General features: G+C 53.4%; 1 protein-coding gene and 3 long non-coding RNA genes across 5 annotated transcripts in view; 3 read left to right on the forward strand and 1 right to left on the reverse strand.

The window, feature by feature from the left end:
• The window catches only part of PGM2L1 (phosphoglucomutase 2 like 1), a 42,682-nt gene extending 30,710 nt beyond the window's left edge, over nucleotides 1-11,972 (reverse strand). Inside the window, exon 1 of the mRNA XM_031606064.2 lies at nucleotides 11,705-11,972. Within this exon, the coding sequence (XP_031461924.1) occupies nucleotides 11,705-11,818 (114 nt within the window). The 5' untranslated portion in view covers nucleotides 11,819-11,972. The remainder of the gene's footprint in view (nucleotides 1-11,704) is intronic.
• Nucleotides 2,117-3,025, forward strand: LOC149920365 (uncharacterized). Its single transcript, XR_016463503.1, has 2 exons — nucleotides 2,117-2,391; nucleotides 2,511-3,025. It is a non-coding gene; the product is annotated as an uncharacterized LOC149920365 (long non-coding RNA).
• On the forward strand, nucleotides 4,165-6,507 carry LOC116237119 (uncharacterized). 2 transcript variants are annotated; one of them, XR_016463505.1, is made up of 4 exons: nucleotides 4,165-4,254; nucleotides 4,758-5,660; nucleotides 5,782-6,052; nucleotides 6,175-6,507. It is a non-coding gene; the product is annotated as an uncharacterized LOC116237119 (long non-coding RNA). The 2 variants fall into 2 exon arrangements; XR_016463504.1 differs by lacking the exon at nucleotides 4,165-4,254 and having other exon boundaries at nucleotides 4,683-5,660.
• A 212-nt stretch (nucleotides 11,973-12,184) lies between the features above and the next one.
• Nucleotides 12,185-17,896, forward strand: LOC116237142 (uncharacterized). Its single transcript, XR_016463506.1, has 5 exons — nucleotides 12,185-13,014; nucleotides 13,638-14,799; nucleotides 14,955-15,033; nucleotides 15,281-15,433; nucleotides 17,051-17,896. It is a non-coding gene; the product is annotated as an uncharacterized LOC116237142 (long non-coding RNA).
• Nucleotides 17,897-19,114: the final 1,218 nt, after the last annotated feature.

Raw genomic sequence — 19,114 nt, forward strand, 5'->3', positions numbered from 1 at the left:
GTGGGCTGATGCATATTGCAGGTAAGAAATATCCTTGTGGAAAAGGTAACGGTACAACATGTATGGAAATACATTTCAGAGATGAACTCTGAGGAAAATGAGGAGGGAAGCAAAGGGCAAGAAGAAGGAACAGTTCTCAGAAACCACATTTGAAGTGAAGCAATGCACGCGTAGTAGTGGGTGGAAGATATGGAATATCTGAGAATTAATCTTCTTGCATCTGGAAGGGGACAGTCAAGCTGTAGCACAGGGAGGCCTACAGCTGTTGGTGCGACAGGTAGGGCAGGGACTGCAGTGGCCTAGCAAGAGACAGGAAGATGCTCCAGATTGGAACATGAGAGGATGCATGGCCAAAGCTCTGCAGAACAGCACAGCTCTGCCTCCCTCTCATCACCTCCTTTTGGGCTCCAGGTGCAGATGGGAGAAAGGCAATGGCTGTGAACTGCATGCTGACATGGCCAAAGCACCGTCAGACATGTAGGGGTGAACAACTGATCATTTATTACACGGATGGCAGAAGGCAGCAGCCCCATGCCAGGCAGCACCAGCCCTGCTATGGCACGGCCACGTTCCCAGGGGCAGCCAGCAGCTCCAGGAAGCAGCCTGCAGCTGGCACAGCCATGTCACAAGAGCACAACACTGGGGGGGCTGCGTTCCAGAGCCAGCTTGGTGTCACAGCAGCCCGGAATGCTGACCACAAGGGCAGCGCCAGCCAGAGATCGCCGCCGAGCACCCGAGGGAGCCAGGGCTGTGGCGGGCAGGAGCAGCCATGGGGATGGATGGGGCTGCTCCTCCTCTGCCTCACAGCCACACACGGGGACAGGGACACAGCAGGATGGCCAGACGCTCCTGGGCTCACCCACAGCACAGATAAGTCACTCCCAAGCTGGAGCCCACCTCGCTCCTGCAGGGCCCTGGCAGCTCCCCAGGGACCCCTTGTCCTGCCCCAACTTTTGGTGCTGCTTTGCTGAGTCTTGGCCACACTGCAGGTGCTGGCACCGGACCTGCTGATTGCAGTGGCCCTTTCCACACAGCCCTGGGGACAGCAACCTGGTGAGCAGGGCTGTGCAGGGGAGGGCAGCACAGGGAAGCAGGGCAGGAGGCTGCTCCTTTCATTCCTTCCCCTCTGCCTTGCAGATGGACAGCCCAACACAAATGACACCAGATGACCCAAAAGTACTGGAGCTCAGCCCTCCAAACTGGTATCCTAGAAAAAAGATAAGTCAGATCCATACTGCAGCCTGTCATGCTCCTACAAGACAATGGAAGCTCCCAAAAATCCCCCAGCCCTCACCCCAACATTTGGTGCTGCTTTGCTGAGTCCTGGCCCACTGCAGGTGCTGGCACTAGACCTGCCAATTGGAGTGCCCTCTCCACACAGCCCTGGGGACACAGGCAGCCCCTGACACAAGGCCAATGACATGGCTGGCAGACCAGCAACTTGGTGAGCAGAGCTGTGCAGGAGAGGGCAGCACAGGGAAGCAGGGCAGGAGGCTGCTCCTTTCATTCCTTCCCCTCTGCCTTGCAGATGGACAGACCAACACAAATGGCTCCAGATGACTCAAAAGTGCTGGAGCTCAGCGCTCCAAACTGGTGCCCACCAAAAAAGATAAGTCAGATCCATACTGCAGCCTGTTGTGCTCCTACAGTAACATGAAAGCTCCCCAAAATCCCCCAGCCCTCACCCCAACATTTGGTGCTGCTTTGCTGAGTCTTGGCCCCACTGCAGGGGCTGGCACCTGACCCGCTGATTGCAGTGGCCCTTTCCACACAGCCTTGGGGATATTTTGCAGCCCCAGACAGCACTGGAAACGGCTGGCAAACCAGCAACCCGGTGAGCAGAGCTGTGCAGGGGAGGGCAGCACAGGGAAGCAGGGCAGGAGGCTGCTCCTTTCATTCCTTCCCCCCTGCATTGCAGATGGACAGCCCAACACAAATGGCTCCAGATGACACAAAGCGCTGGAGCTCAGCCCTCCAAACTGGTGTCCTACAAAAAAGATAAGTCAGATCCACACTGTAGCCTGTTGTGCTCGTACAGGACAATCAAAGCTCCCCAAGATCTTCCTGTTCTTACCCCAAACCTCGTAGTCTGCTTTGCTGAGTCCTGACCCCACGGCAGGTGCTGGCACCACACCACCTGACTGCAGTGGCCGTGTCAACGTGACATTGCTGACACAGTGAGCCCCAAATGGACAAGGAAACCATTTTAGAGCAGCAACCCGGTGAGCAGGGCTGTGCAGGGGAGGGCAGCACAGGGAAGCAGGGCAGGAGGCTGCTCCTCTTGTACCTCCCCCCTGCCTTGCAGATGGACAGACCAACACAAATGGCACCAGATGGCCAAAAGTGATGCAGCTCAGCCCAACAAACTGGTGCTCATGTCCTACAAAGAAGGTAAGTCAGCCCCAAACTCCAGCCTCTTGTGCTCCTAAAGGACCATGGAAGCTGCCCAAGGACCCCTTGCCCCACCTCAGTGTTTGGTGCTGCTTTGCTCAGCCCTGTTCCCTCTGCAGGTGCTGGCACCAGACCTGCTGATTGCAGTGGCCTTTCCACACAGCCCTGGGGACACAGGCAGCCCCACGGCCATGGAAACAGCTGGCAGAGCAGCAACCCAGTGAGCAGGGCTGTGTACGGGAGGGCAGCACAGGGAAGCAGGGCAGGAGGCTGCTCCTTTCTTCCTTCCTCCCCTTCTCACTTGCAGATGCACAGCCCAACAGCTCTCAGCACCTTCACTACTGCACACATCAGCGCCTCCAGGAACCACATGGATTGTGTGAAACACAGCTCTGAAGACGAGGACGGAACAAGAGGCCAACAGGGATGGATGGGCCCAATTCAGAAACACCACAGACACCACATCCAGAAGAGAAGGAAGCACCGGAACCCAGCGCTGCTGAGACCCGCATGGAAGTTGAGGAGCCGCGAAGACTGGCAGCCTTCCTGCCTCCACCCCAGACGACCAGCGAGAAGCCAGCACACAATTAAAGACTAATTGAACAACTTTCAGAATAAACTTTCTCATTCCTTACACCCGTGCTGCTTCTTCCATCTCGTGGCATCCACAGTGCAAACTTGGGGGGGGCGAGAGGGGTTCCTTACAGTCGTTGTCTCTAGATATTACTGCATCTCCATGCACCCGAATGCTGGGACACTCAGCACAGCACAGCAATGCCCTTCCCTGCCTCCACCGCTCTCACCAGACATCCCCAGCACCCCTCACTGCTAACACAGCTGCTCATGGCACCCAGCTTCCCTTTCAAGGCGCTCCTGATGGACTTCTCGGAGCAGAACATCTCCAACCAGGCACTGAAACGCAGCACTCCTGTCATTGCAGGGCTTCCCCATCTCACACAGCACCTTAAGCTCTCGGCCTTGCTTGCACCTTCATGCACCTAAGTCCCCTGCTTCAACAGCTCACACTTTTATTCCCCGTGCTCTGATGCCACGGCTTTCCATGAAGACAAATAGTTCTGAGCAGCTTCTCCTCTCCTTTGTGGCCGCCTTCTAGATTTCTCCCCTCCAAATCCACAAATCACCTGAAAGCCTCAGCAGGACTGGAGTTTTGCAAGCTGCAGGATGGGAGCAGGTGGCTGCTCTGGCATTAGCACCACCGTTTCCTTTGCACAGCTCTTCCAAGGCACTGAGGCTAGCAGTGACGCTCGGAGAAACAAGGACAACACAGCATTTCCTTGTGGGAAGGCCTAACACAGCAGCCTGGCGCGTGGAGATGAGTGCATTGGGATCCAGCCGAGGCTGCTGAGGGAGCTGCTGGAGGTGGTGGCCGAGACGCTTTCCATCATCTCTTGGCATTCCTGGTCAACTGCAGGGCTCCCAGAGGATTGGGGGCTTGCCAGCGGGACCCCATCTCCAAGAAGAGCCATAAGGAGGACGTGGGGAACTGCAGGCCTGTCAGCTCTGTGCCAGGCACGGCTACGGAGCAGATCGTCTGCAAGAGATCCCGGGCCACGTGCAGGACAAGCGGGGATCAGGCCCAGCCAGCATGGCTTCCCCAGGGGTCGGTGCTGGGGCCTGTCCTGTTCAGCGTCTTTCTTGAGGACCTGCACGAGGGCACTGAGTGCACCCTCAGTACGTCTGCAGATGGCACCGCGATGGGGAACTGTGGATCTGCCTGGGATTAGGAAGGGCCTACAGAGAGTCCTGGACGGGCTGACTGCTGGGCTGGGGCCGACGGGATGGAGTTCAACAAGGAAGCAGGGCAGGAGGCTGCTCCTTTCTGCCTTCTCCTCTGCCCTGCAGGTGGGCCTTCCGTGCTTCCAGGGACGGGGCATCCACGGCCTGGCTGGGCAACCTGTGCCACTGTCTCCCCATCCTCACAGGAAAGAATTTCTTCCCAATCTCTACTCTCAATCTACTCCTCCACTTTGAAGTCATTTCTCCGCATCCTGTCTCTTCCTGCACACGTACAAAGTCCCTCCCAGCTTTTCTGCCGGTGCCCTTCAGGTCCTGGAAGGCCGGTATAAGGTCCGCCAGGAGCCTGCTCCATTCCTGCATTCCAGCCATGTCAGCCCTCCCATCAGATCCCAGCGATGCCAGGGACATCAGAGCCCTGTAGGCACACACACACCTGCCACACTTGTGTCTCCTTCCCCATGCTCTGTGCATTCGTGTGCAGGCATTTGAGTTGGGCTCCCATGGAGGCACATTCACCAATTGCAGCTCTCTTCTCCTGCCCCTCTGGTGCTGCCTTACAGGCCTGGGATCCAGCTCAGGCCCACACCATCCATTCTTCACACCAGCAGCCTGGAAGCGGGATGGACTGCGGATCCCCTCCCTGGCTACTTGAAATGAAAGCCCCCAATGACACTGGAAAGCTGGATGCCAAAGATGGCCTTCCTCTTCTCACAGACCGCGCAGTGATGTTCATGCTGACATGGCCAAAGCACCGTCAGACATGTAGGGGTGAACAACTGATCATTTATTGCATGGACGGCAGAAGGCAGCAGCCCCATGCCAGGCAGCACCAGCCCTGCTATGGCACGGCCACGTTCCCAGGGGCAGCCAGCAGCTCCAGGAAGCAGCCTGCAGCTGGCACAGCCATGTCACAAGAGCACAGCACTGGGGGGGCTGCGTTCCAGAGCCAGCTTGGTGTCACAGCAGCCCGGAATGCTGACCACAAGGGCAGTGCCAGCCAGAGATCGCCGCCGAGCACCCGAGGGAGCCAGGGCTGTGGCGGGCAGGAGCAGCCATGGGGATGGATGGGGCTGCTCCTCCTCTGCCTCACAGCCACACACGGGGACAGGGACACAGCAGGATGGCCAGACGCTCCTGGGCTCACCCACAGCACAGATAAGTCGCTCCCAGGCTGGACCCCCCCCAAGCCAGGGAGCTCCTAAAGGACCCTGGCAGCTCCCCAGGGACCCCTTGTCCTACCCCAACTTTTGGTGCTGCTTTGCTGAGTCTTGGCCACACTGCAGGTGCTGGCACCAGACCTGCTGATTGCAGTCGCCCTTTCCACACAGCCCTGGGGACAGCAACCCGGTGAGCAGGGCTGTGCAGGGGAGGGCAGCACAGGGAAGCAGGGCAGGAGGCTGCTCCTTTCATTCCTTGCCCTCTGCCTTGCAGATGGACAGCCCAACACAAATGGCACCAGATGACCCAAAAGCGCTGGAGCTCAGCCCTCCAAACTGGTGTCCATCAAAAAAGTTAAGTCAGCTCCATACTGCAGCCTGTTGTGCTCCTACAGCATCACAGAAGCTCCCGGAAATCCCCCAGCCCTCACCCCAACATTTGGTGCTGCTTTGCTGAGTCCTGACCCCACTTCAGGTGCTGGTACTAGACCTGCCGATTGCAGTGGCCCTTTCCACACAGCCTCGGGGACACAGGCAGCCCCTGACACAAGGCCCCTGACATGGCTGGCAGACCAGCAACCCGGTGAGCAGGGCTGTGGTGGGGAGGGCAGCACAGGGAAGCAGGGCAGGAGGCTGCTCCTTTCATTCCTTCCCCCCTGCCTTGCAGATGGACAGCCCAAAACAAATGCCACCAGATGACACAAAATGCTGGAGCTCAGCCCTCCAAACTGGTTTCCTCCAAAGAAGTTAAGTCAGCTCCATACTGTAGCCTGTCATGCTCCTACAAGACAATGGAAGCTCCCCAAGATCCTCCTGTTCTTACCCCAAACCTCGTAGTCTGCTTTGCTGAGTCCTGACCCCACTGCAGGTGCTGGCACCACACCACCTGACTGCAGTGGCCGTGTCAACGTGGCATTGCTGACACAGTGAGCCACAAATGGACAAGGAAACCATTTTCAGAGCAGCAACCCGGTGAGCAGGGCTGTGCAGGGGAGGGCAGCACAGGGAAGCAGGGCAGGAGGCTGCTCTTCTTGTACCTCCACTCTGCCTTGCAGATGGACAGACCAACACAAATGGCACCAGATGACCCAAAGTGATGCAGCTCAGCCCTCCAAACTGGTGCCCTCCAAAAAAGATAAGTCAGCTCCATACTATAGCCTGTCATGCTCCTACAGCATCACGGAAGCTCCCAAAAATCCCCCAGCCCTCACCCCAACGTTTCGAGCTGCTTTGCTGAGTCCTGACCCCACTGCAGGTGTTGGCACCACACCACCTGATTGCAGTGGCACTGCTGACACAATGAGCCCCAAATGGCCAAGGAAACCATTTTCAGTCCAGCAAACAGGTGAGCAGGGCTGTGCAGGGGAGGGCAGCACAGGGAAGCAGGGCAGGAGGCTGCTCCTTTCTTCCTTCCTTTCCCTCTGCCTTGCAGATGGGCATCCGCACCAAGATGGAACCAGAGCAGGACACACATCTGTCCTCAGTTCTCTGTCTGGCCTCCGTGCCACACAGGACAGATAAGTCAGCCCTTTATAGGGACACTGAAAGCTCCCCATCATTCCCCTTGCCCTACCCCACCTTTTGGTGCTGCTTTGCTGAGTTCTGGCCCCACTTCATGTGCTGGTACAGGACCTGCTGATTGCAGTGGCCTTTTCCACAGCGGCTTGGAGACATAGGCAGCCCCAATGGCCCTTGACATGGCTGGCAGAGCAGCAACGTGGTGAGCAGGGCTGTGCAGAGGAGGGCAGCACAGGGAAACAGGGCAGGAGGCCGCTCCTTTCTTCCTTCCTCTCAGCCTTGCAGACAGACATCTGGACACATACAGAATCAAAGCACTGCAGCCTCTGCCCAACAACCCGTGTCTGCACCTGGCCAAGGCACTGACCGAAGCACGAAGAAAGCACCTGCCCTGTTCTGCACTGCTCTGCACTCCTACAGGCAGCCTGAGGATCCACAATGCATGGACAGTGGCAGCTCCCCAGCACCTCCCAGCTACAGACCCCACCACAGACCTACACACACACGGATGCTCTTGAGGACAAAGGCAGCTGCTCTACACTCACTTCGTCTTCATTTGAAGCTGATCAGAGCATCTAAAAAATTAAAATAACCTTTAAAACAGACTGGTCAATTCATTAAGCTCGTCTGCTTCATCCATCTTGTGACATCTTTTTGGGGAACCTTTTGGGGTTTTCCTTATCATGCTCAACTCCTTTTATTTATGCAACATAATTATATTCTCTTCTCACTAGTGACCACCTTTCTCCCCTCCCCATTTTTATTCTTAGACATTCACTTACAAGCCTTTATAAGACAAAGTGTAGTGTAAGCTGAAGGAGACCCAGGGAAACCTCACTGTGGCCTTCCACTACTTGAAAGAAGCATATAAACAGGAGGGGGAAAACGGCTGTTTACAAGGGTGGATAGTGATAGGACAAGGGGGAATGGTTTTAAAGTGAGACAGGGGATGTTTAGGTTGGATATGAGGAGGAAGTTTTTGAGCCAGAGGGTGGTGAGGCAGTGGAACAGGTTGCCCAAGGAGGCTGTGGATGCCCCATCCCTGCAGGCATTCAAGGCCAGGCTGGATGTGGCTCTGGGCAGCCTGGTCTGCTGGTTGGTGACCCTGCACATAGCAGGGGGTTGGAACTGGATGAGCATTGTGCTCCTTTGCAACCCAGGCCATTCTGTGATTCTATGATTCTAAGGATGGGAGCAGGTTGTTGGTTTGGAATAACCACAATTACCACCATCACCCCAACCTTACCACCTCACACTGACTTAGTGTACAGCCCTGCCAGCATACGATCTGCTGGACCACTGACACAAATCACACCTTTCCCTTTGCAGTATTCCTGCAGTGGTTTAAGAACCAGTGTGATACCCCTTCTCCCAGGCTGACTCTCGAACAGCTTTTTAGCATGTAAACATTCCTGCATAGCTTTATTGACTTCAGGCAGAGCTGGGCTACGCTGAGCATGCTCAGGGAACATGATCCTCATCAGTGACCCTGCAGAGCTAATTAATAAGCCAGCAGCTGGCAGCTTGTGCTTAAGCTTCGTTCTTAGACGGCGAGGACTTACTGAGGAAGGCAAGGCAGCACTGCTTATCTACTCTGACTTCATGTGCTAGTGCAACCTTACAGGCACAGCTGTGAATCTTCCTTTGAGGTCACATTTTTGATTGCACAGATCAAGATCTTCATCACACTGTCCCCCCTCTGAAATCCCACCAGCTGCTAAGCAACAATCCGATCCTCAGACTTGCACAGAAAGCTTCATCTGTTGCTGTGTGTGACAAGTGCTCAGCCACTGTACTGCCTCAAGACAAGCCAGACTCTTTCAGGAGACTCAAGAGAGGTTTGGAAGGAAGCTAGTAAATCACAGAATGGCCTGGGTTGGAAGGGACCTCAGGGATTCATGAAGCTCCAACCCCCCCACCAGATGCAGGGCCACCAACCTTCACATTTCATAGCAGCCCAGGCTGCCCAGGGCCCCATCCAACCTGGCCTTGAACACCTCCAGGGACAGGGCAGGTTAGAGAGTGAATTAAGAGAGAGAAAAAAATACAAATGATTAATTGTTCACGTAGCTTATGAATGAAGCCTGGAGAAAAGTCAGTGCCCCACGACTCAAAGGAAGAAGTAAACACGGCAGTCAAGGCAAGAGAAGGGAGATTTAGTCAGCAGGCCTCCTCTGAGCAAGCTGCCTAAAGCATTAAGGATGATGGTGAGAAAGAAAAGCAGAAGGACCACCATCTGGCCAGTTTTCCTGCACCCACCCACCTCCTAACCACAGCTTTTAAAGAGGTGAGCACATACGCCCAAAGCAGAGAGGATGAAAACACAGCACTGAAAATTAATTACAGCAAGTAATTTTCAATTAAGCTAGAGGACAAAGGCTCCCCACAGCTAAATACACAGTGAATGTAGCGCACAGATTTTCCTTTGATCAGAGGCCGTGCAGATCCCTGGGGCTTAGGGAAGCTGGGGGCAGGGAAGCAGGCAAGACAGCAGCCTAGACAGGTTGTTTGATAAGCAGCAAACCTCAGAGACCTTTCACAGCTCACAGGCTTCTTTACAATCTCTCTAATGAATGAGCTCGAGAACCCTTGTAGGAAGTGTCCTGATTATCACCTAGGTTAGCAAGGACAAACAGGTGTAGTCCAACTGACTCTCAGCTGTTTTATTGACTAGTTTCAGTTTATAGAACAGTCGTTTCTCACGACTGCTGGCTTTAATTAGAACATTTTTTTCCTGAGGTAGCTTGGTGAAATCTAAGTTTTCCTAGTTCATACCTTTTAAGAATCAACATATACACTGCTGCTTAAGAAAAGGGTTTTAACACAGCAACCAAAAGTTACATCCAAAAACCCCTATTTACTGCAGTTCAGCCCAGCTTACCAAGCCCATCACCATGATTGCTGTTTCCCTCTTCCACTCCTTCCCTCCCCCAGCACTTCTCACAGCAACAGTTCTGACTGCAGAACACACAGATGGCAAGTCTTAATTCTGACAGAAATGACAGAGGAGAATGCAGTTCCAAGCAGGAGAAAGCTCATCTTGTGGCCACCACGCAGCATTTCCTTGGAGTCTGAACACCCTTCAGCTTTGACCCTGAGAAGATGAAGCTGAAAATGCTATAAAATAGACACTGTAAAAAATAACAACAAAATCAGAGAATCACACATTGTTCTGGGTTGAAGAGGACCACAATGATCATCTAGTTTCAACACCCTGCTATGTGCAGGATCACCAACCACCAGACCAGGCTGCCCAGAGCCTGCAAAGGCAGTGACACAACCTAAGCCACCAGTACACTGGCAGCCTGACCTCCTCCATCCCCAAGATGTTTGTTTAAGCCCATGATGTTTGGACAAACCAGCTGAAAAGGAAATCCAGAGGGACCTAGCCAGCTCAAGCAGCAGGCAGAGAACCTCCCAAGGTTCAACAAAGCCAAGTGCATGATCTGCACCTGGGTCGTGGCAACTCCCACTATCAGTACAGGCTAGGGGATGAAAGGATTTAGTACAGCCCTATTGAAAAGGACCTGGGGGTACTGATGGATGGAAGCTGGGCATGAGCCAGCAGTGTGCCCTTACAACCCCAAAGCCAACTGCATAGAATCACAGAATGGCTTGAGTTGGAAGGGACCTCAAGGATCACGAAGCTCCAACCCTCCTGCCGCAGGCAGGGCCACCAACCTCCACATTTCATAGCAGCCCAGGCTGCCCAGGGCCCCATCCAACCGGGCCTTGAACACCTCCAACCTTGAACCACATCCTGGGCTGCATCCTCAGCAGCAGAGCTAGCAGGGTAAGAGAGGGGATGTGCCCCTCTGTGTTGTGAGGTCTCACCCGGAGCACTGCATCCAGATGTGGAATCCTCAGCACAGGAGAGATATGGAGATGTCAGAGCACTTCTTATACTAAGAGTGGAGAAGCGGAGGGCTGGAGCAGCTCTCCTATGAGGGAAGTTTGAGGGAACTGGGCTTGTTTAGCTTGGAGAAGGCTGCAGGGAGATCTCATTGTGGTCTTCCAGAACTTGAAGGGAGAGGATAAACAGGAGGGGGAATGTCTGTTTCCAAGGGTGGATAGTGATAGGACAAGGGGGAATGGTTTTAAAGAGAGCCAGAGGAGGTTTAGGTTGGATATGAGGAGGAAGTTTTTGAGCCAGAGGGTGGTGAGGCACTGGAACAGGTTGCCCAAGGAGGCTGTGGATGCCCCATCCCTGCAGGCATTCAAGGCCAGGCTGGATGTGGCTCTGGGCAGCCTGGTCTGCTGGTTGGCGACCCTGCACACAGCAGGGGGTTGGAACTGGATGAGCATTGTGCTCCTTTGCAACCCAGACCACTCAATCATCCTAGGCTGCCCAGAGAGGTGGCAGATGCTTCGTCCCTGCAGACGTTCAGCTGGACAGGTCTTTGAGTGAGGCCTGTAAGGGATGCTTTTAACCCAGAAGATGCTATGAAAATGACTCTTCTGGCCGCAAGCTCAGCAAAATAACACCTGAAACACACAGGTCCAGCTGTGATGGTGGAGGCTGCGCTGGCACAGCTCGATGGATTCATGGTTAGAGCTGAAATGGAAAGCAGCACAGAGCCCTTGGGGGGGGGGGGGGGGGGGTGGCAAAGGGTTAAATCCAGGAAGCTGAGGAACCAAAATAAGGATGAAGATGATGCTACGCGGATCTTAAGCCACCAAACAACCCCCAACTGCACCTCGATTACGCTTCCATCCCATAGGAGCACTCAGCACTCAGCCGGGGCTCCCCAGGGCCACCTCCTTCGGCCCAGCCCGGTTTCCTGTATCACCCCACGGCCCCATGAGGGGGGGGGCAGGACCCAGAATGGACCCCACACACACATATATAGAGATAAATACCCACCCCTCCCCCCCCTCACCTTGTCCCAGCTCAGCCACTGCCACACCGCTTTGTCCAGCTGCGCGTCGCCGGTGCTGCGGGCGATCAGCACGTTGGAATTCACGTCCCCGCCTCCGGCCCCGCGTTCACACATCTCTCTCCCGTTCGGAATGAGGATGCTTATCAAACCGACGCACCGAGCATCGCCCGAAGGACGGAAAACGGAGGAGCGGACAACGCCGAGCTGCTGCTGCCGCCGCGGGTAACGGCGACAGCCCGCCCCGCCCTCCGCCGCCTCTCGACAACAGGCGAAGCCCCTCCCCCGCGCCGCTAACCCACCAATCAACGCGGCTTAGGGGCGGGGACACGCGGCCGCCTTCCCCTCGCGCCTGGTGCACGATGGGAAATGTAGTGCAAGCACCGGAAGATGGACGCGGAGGGGGTTGGGCAGGCGGGAGGCGCAAAACTACAATTCCCAGCAGCCCGCGCGGCACGCTGCATTTCGCCTCAGGGTGAGGAGGCGCTGTGAGGGGATGGCAGCGTTGCTTCCCTTCTATCCCTCGTTGGTGGGTTCTTCAGGGATCGGAGCTCTGGTCTGCTGCCTTCCTGAAGTGTGAAGTGTGAATTACAGAATGGAATGATCCAGAAGTCCCAAGGACTGCGGTGGGGAGGGGAGAGGAACCTTTACATCACTTCTGTTCCACTGCACTGCTGATGGGTGGCAGCTGCAGAATGAGCAAGGAGGAAAGAAATCAACAGAAGTCTCCTGTTAGGTCTCTGCTGAGGTTGGTTGTGGCGTAGAGGAAGAAGAAAGAAAGAATCGTTGAGGTTGGAAAAGACCTCTAAGGCCCTTAAGTCCAATCCCAACCCATCCCCACAGCATCGTGTTCCTCAGTGCTGTGCTGGAAGCACTTGGAAATGCCTTAAAATCCACCCCAAGGATCTTCTGACCAAGTCTGGATGATGAAGATAAGGAAGAAGGAAGATCTGGCTGTAGATGAATCCATGGGGCCACAGGTCTGCCTCCAAGACTTGCCTGCAGTGAGGTGTAGCAAGTTCATGGAATCACTAAGGCTGGAAAAGACCTCCAAGATCCCCAAGCCAGCCCCAGCATGCCCACTGACCCCACATAACCTGGACAGTGGTACAGTGAGGGAACCAGACATAATGGGTGACTTCAGTGCATCTCTGGACAAGGGAAGACACTGAACAGTGAGATCAGGAGAACCTCGTGAGGTTCAGCAAAGCCAACTGTGAGATCTGCCCCTTGGTCATGGCAACTGCCCCTATCAGTACAAGCTATCAGTACAGTGCAGGTGTGCATGTGTCAGCCTTGGGAACATGTGAAAGGTATGTGGTGTCCACTCAGGGGTCCCAGGGCAGTTTGGCTTCCAGTCCTCAAAAGAATTTTCCCCTCATCATAGAATCACAGAATGGCCTGGGTTGCAAAGGAGCACAATGCTCACCCAGTTCCAACCCCCTGCTGTGTGCAGGTCGCCAACCAGCAGACCAGGCTGCCCAGAGCCACATCCAGCCTGGCTTTCAATGCCTGCAGGGATGGGGCATCCACAGCCTCCTTGGGCAACCTGTTCCAGTGTGTCACCGATTTGTGGTTGTGATTTGTGGTTGGCTAGAAAAATTAGTCAGCTTTCTGTAACGTTTTGCTGTATTTAAAAATCCTCTTAGGTTGCTTTTCCTTCATTGCATAACTTGTGATTACTGCTATCAGAGGTTCGCAGATTATTGCTGGTTCCAGGCCTCAAGTTGCACCAGGGGAGGTTAAGGTCAAGTGTTAGAATTTCCTTCTGTGAAAGAGCAGTGAGACACTGGCACAGCTAACCAAAGAGTGCTGGGGTCACTATCCTGGGTGAACAGAGCCATGAGATGTGGCACTGAGGGACACAGTGGGTGGGTTGGGTTTGGGGAACTTAGAGATCTTTTCCAACCTTCATGTTTCTATTGTTCTTTGACAGGGGCCTGCAACCAGAGCAGCCAGAGGTGACTGCAGCCCAACAGAGAGCAAACCATGCAGCACTACACTTCCCATCACCTCCAGCTTCACCCCAAAGGCTTGTGGACCCAATGCCACCCACTTCCTCGTGTCATTCTTATTTTTTCCTGTCTTTCTCACATGTCTCCACATAAGGATGTGTCGTCCATAGCAACATGATGTAATCTCAAGCCCAACAGGCAAGTTAAAGCAATGCCCCATCAGCCTGATGCCAGTTTTTCCAGATCTCACAATAGCTGACAAGGGAATTTACACCCTCAGGGAATTTGCACCTGACAGTCAGCGTGAGGCACAGCTGCTGCTCTTCATACCTTTGCTGCTCTTTTCTGCTCCTTTGTGTTTTGTTTACAACGGAGAGCCAAGGCTCAGCATAACAGGAGCTTCAGCCTCTACAAGCTTCATTTCCCACCAAAACAAAAAAAGGACAATGCCTATGTTAAATACCTTTTCAAGGCCTGCCAAACAGGAATGCTTCTTACTACAACTCTGTGGAGTTCTCTCTTTGGAAAGGCAATTAGAGGGACTGTTAAAATTAAGCTTTGTATTTCAAATGCTTCAATTCTTGGCTATTTTTTTTCCCTTATGTGTTTATTGAGAGCTATAAGTTATTCTGAAGAGAGATTTTATGCCATCGGAGCAAACAGGCTGTAACTTTGTGATACCTTCATGTAGGATGGTGCCAGCCATGCTCACACCCTGTGTTATCAGTGCTCACCTTCCCAGATGCAATTAACAGCAGGATTTGACCATCATTGCTGATACTTAGATAAGAGAATTACCAATCCATCAGTTTATCTCTGCTCCTCTCTGAAGAACAGATAAAACAGAAGATAAAAACTTTCACCTGTTCTTTCTTTCATGGAAATAACTGCAGTGTGAAGGGGTTGAAAGCTCTCTGTGGGATCTCATAATGCATCCCAAGTCAGAGTGTGAACTGCCTTCCTAGCTTTGCTAGCCCCAAGGGAGAGCAATGAAGAAGCTACGATGATGCTGATATTGGACCAAGGCATGTTGCTTCTCTCCCAGCAATCCACAGAGGACAGTGTGCCATATACAGAGCAGCATCAAACACTTTAGGGCCTAAAAGCTGAGTAAAATGACCCATGACTAGAGAGAAATACAAGGTGAGTGGTGGGACACAGCTTGCTGCAATGGAAGAGAATGGTGAGAGCCTGCAGGCAGACCGTGGTGGTGCTCAGCTGGAAGGGATGACTTCATCCTTGCCAAAACGCATGTGTGCATATATATGGCTCTGTGTGTTATGTTGCTCTGTGTTCAGGGACAGAACTGACTGCTCTCTGTGCTGCTGCCCTGAAATTCAGAACATCCTTGAGGAGCATAACTGCAGCTGTGGAATGGTCAGTAACTCCCCTTGTGCCACCCCTCCCCAGAATGAGCACTTTTGTTTAATGTAGACAAAATAACGTAAGTTAATAGACTTGTTAATCGCACACAGCTTCTGTTTGGGATTTGCATTTGTGCAGGGGGGAAGGCAATTCCCCTTGGCACAGCTGAATGCCCCAGGGCTGAGTTTGCAGCGTCCTAATCCTGAACAATGGTGTGCAAATTTTGCTCCTGAGCAACGCCTTCGATGTTTTTCTGCAGAAGAATGGCTGAGCTCACAACGATGTCACTGCACATCAGGAGGAAAAACCATCTGCACGGTCGTGATAGCATCCCCAGGGACCTGGCACTGCAGAGCAAACCCTCACCCGTGACAAACAGGATTAGCCCTGCACCGGAGAGCCTCAGCACTGGGTAGGCACGGTGTTTCCATGGCAATTTCATTGCATGCAGTTGGTTCCAGATACCCTGCATAGGGCTTGGGGCTCCCTCCCACGGCGTTCCCATTGGTTTCCTACCCCCTCCCCCCCCCCCAAGTTCCTGCAGTGGGATGGGTCACTCAGGATGAACCCTGCGTTGCACTCTGCATGCCCTCGCTCTGCAGCACAGCTTTTGTTTTATTATTTATGGACCACGAACATGCTGTGCCTCTTGGTTTACCTGGTGGTTGCACAGCAGCTCCCATTGCTTTACTTGCCTCTCTCAGAGTACCATGTTTCCAGGCAGAGGTTGCAGCCCTAAAGCCAGGCAGTAGCACCACCCATGCCAGGGGATTGTGTGCTGCCTGGGGAGGTGTCTCTGGAGGTTGAAAGCCATTTTTAAGCTGATCTAAAGCAACCAAAATGCAGGCAGAGCACAGAGAATGAGAGCAGGGAGGACACAGCAGGGGACCACTGATAATAGGAAGCTGTCCTGGCTTGGTGCTTCGTGTTAGCCCTGGGGATGCTTGAGCCTGAACTCTCCTGCATGGACAGTGTGCTCTTTGGTTTGCTGAAGAGCTGAATGCCCTAAACAACCATAACTTGCCTCAAAGCATCACAAAGCAGAAAAACATATATTAATTAAAGCTAATTTCAAGGGTGCTGGCAGTGTGGTATTGGTGCCCTTTGTAGTACATGGTGAACTGATGGCAGGCAACTCAGAGCTGCTTGAAAGCTCCAAAGCAAGAGCCAGGTGCTGCTCTCCTGCTTCTTGCTGCACACATAGCACCCTGAAAACACACTACGGGTCCAGTTCTGCCCGTGGACACATATCTGAGGCAGCACCCTTGAGCTAGTAAGCACAGAGAAACTCAGGCTCATCACCTCCTCCCACCCTGATCTCTTGCCCTATCCATAAAGTGCATTTTAACTCAGGCTCTGCTGACTCAGCCTCAGGTGCAGCAGTTCTCACTGAGGAGCACATGGCAGGAAAGCCACAGCCAGCATCCCCACTCCTCCTGGTGACTCCAGCTCTGCTCTGGGTCAAGTTCTGTCCTAGCTGTCCACCTCCTTCCTATGATTTCACTGCAGGGAACTTCAGCACTCCAGGGAAGCTGGCTTGGGTCACTGATCCCCTTGTATATCAAAGTTTGTCCTTTCCAAGCCAGAGCTGGTTATTTTTAAGCCTCCCTGCTAGGTATTAATAGCTCATATGCGTGCTATGCTGAGCAGATCCTTTGGTACCCTGATGGGAATCAAGCTGAACTGCCCTGACCTACGATCACAGTCCCAATGGCTGGTTTTCTAATTGCACTTCTGATAAGTTCACTGCAGCTTATCACCAGCACGTGCCTACAGCTGCATTGACCCGGGTTCCTCAGCAGGAAAAGGGGGGAAAGGCAAACAGGAGCAGAGAAAGGGGAAACAGACTTGCAGGGTGCAAAGAGAGCTGGGGCTGCATCTCCCTTGCAATTGGTGCTGCATAGGGAGTCCAATATCATCCCAAATCTAGACTCTGCCTGCTTAGGGCTCATCTGCTAATTGATTGGGCAGCATTTAGCATCAGTTTGGGATTGCCACATCTTTATCTAAAGCATCTGATTGCTTCCAGGTGTGAGAGAGGCTGTGTCTGGAGTGAGGTGAACTGTTAGTCAGCAGAAATGGATGTTTGAGTCACTGAAGGCTTCTGAGCTGAAGGGGAAGCCCACAATCACCTCATCACCCACATCAGCCACAACTGGGTACCTCACAGGACATCACCTCTTCTATCTTGCTCCAGAGGAAGGCGGGCAGTAATGAGTAATTAAAGACACTGCTTGAAACCACCATTTCTATAGGATTCTGCCTCCTTGTGCTGCAGCATCTGCCCCAGATCACAGCATGTTATTAGAACAGCCAAGAGAGAGGCTTTGGAGAATTTACCCTGGAAAAGAACAGGGGACCCCCATGCTGCAGTGCAGGGGGAGCATATCAGGCACACAAGCTACATTACTGCAAGGTCAACCTCAGCTTCCCATGCACGTAGTTTTGCCAGATTCTTTCCCAAGGCCCAGGCAAACTGGTTACAACCGTTGTCTCACCTGTTATTCATTGCTGTGTGCTGAAAAAACAAACAAACAAAATGCCACAACCAGGACTGAATCAATTGGCCTCATGTGAGCTCTGTATTTCCCTGGCTGCATTGTTTAAAATCCTAATGCAGCCAGCTGCAATGTGCATGCTTTGATTTAGTGATTCAGCCAAGGACAGTGCTGCCTTAGCTCTGTGCTCTTAAAACCCAAGATGGGCTGAGCACAAGGAGCAAAGGCAGAGCCCCGCTAGCTTCAATGAGGAGCTGCTCAGCTGCAGGATGAGCCTGTAATTAGTCCTCGTCAGCAGAATCGAGCCCATTTTGGGGATGTCCCACCTGTCCCCATGTTTCCATACCCCTCCAAGCATCACCCAGAGCCCAGCACGGTGCAGTTGCATGAGGACACCCATGGAGATATGACCAGCTGCCACCAGGTGGCACTGGAACCTTGTCACCCAGCATGGTGGGATCTGTCCTCAAGGTGGGGGCACCCAGGTTGCTCTGTTGCATGCAAGCTATGGGCCCTCACTTGAATTTAATGGCAGGGACAGGTGGGTGAAGGAGCTGCCAATGGTGGGCAGTGATCTCTTGCACGAGGGCTTTTTTTCCTTGAAAGATTTCAGATTTAGGGGAAAGCAGTGTTTGTTTGTTTTTTCAATTCTGTCAACACATCTTGTGACGCAGCTGTTCCCCCCCACAGCTGTACACAGCAGCATTAGAGACTCTGGGGTCACCAGCTCTGTCCCAATATCTCCCAGAAGTGCTGATGGCCATTGGGATGGCCACATCTCCTGAGTTATGGTGGGATGTTCACCATGCTGCACCCATCCCATCATGGGGAACCCCATCCAGCCCCAGCACAGGGGGTACTCGGGGTGCTAGAGAGGGGAATCAGTGCCACACAAGGGGAGAAGACTGGAGCACAAACCCACTCAGGGAAGGAGGATGTTCTCTGGCTGTCCCTGCCCGCTGTGCGTCCCCTGCTTTATTTGCAGAGAGCAGGTTTGTTTGCTTTTCCCAACGTTGTAACTGCAGTGCAAACACAACAAACCCTCCTGAGCCCCCTCCCAGGGGTTGTGCATGACTGTGGCATTTGCACCGCTTGCCTGGCATAGAAACCAGAGTTGACCCCAAAACAGGGACCCACGGGGCTCCCCCCAGATGCCTGTGTCAGTTTCAATGCCCAGAGCATGGCTGAAAGCAAGGGAAATCCTAAATCTGCTGGGTGAGTCACTGTCACCATAGTGCCCAGGTTGCCAGCCCTTCCCAAAACACTGATGTCCCATGTTTTGGATCAGGGCTTGGTGAATGCTCTACAGGCAGCCAGTTTGGCTGCAATTACAGATATTAATTATGCCATTATGAGAAGATTAAGACATCCCAGGGACCACGATAGGCACTGTGGCCAGCTCACTGTGTTGTCCCCAGCAAGCAGCCTGATCTCAAGGACAGGAACAAGGGCATTCATCCTCCTGGCCACTGGCCAAGTCATAACCAAACCCCAACTGAGCTGCTTTCACAGCAGGGACAAAGCCAAAGAGCCCAGGAGAACCTGAGCATGTCTCCTTCCCATTTGCCACTGTGTGCTCACCCCTTGGAAAACAC

This window comes from Phasianus colchicus, chromosome 1 (genome assembly GCF_987193195.1).
Source record: "Phasianus colchicus chromosome 1, bPhaCol1.hap1.1, whole genome shotgun sequence".
In the NCBI taxonomy this organism is placed as follows: Eukaryota; Metazoa; Chordata; class Aves; order Galliformes; family Phasianidae; genus Phasianus; species Phasianus colchicus.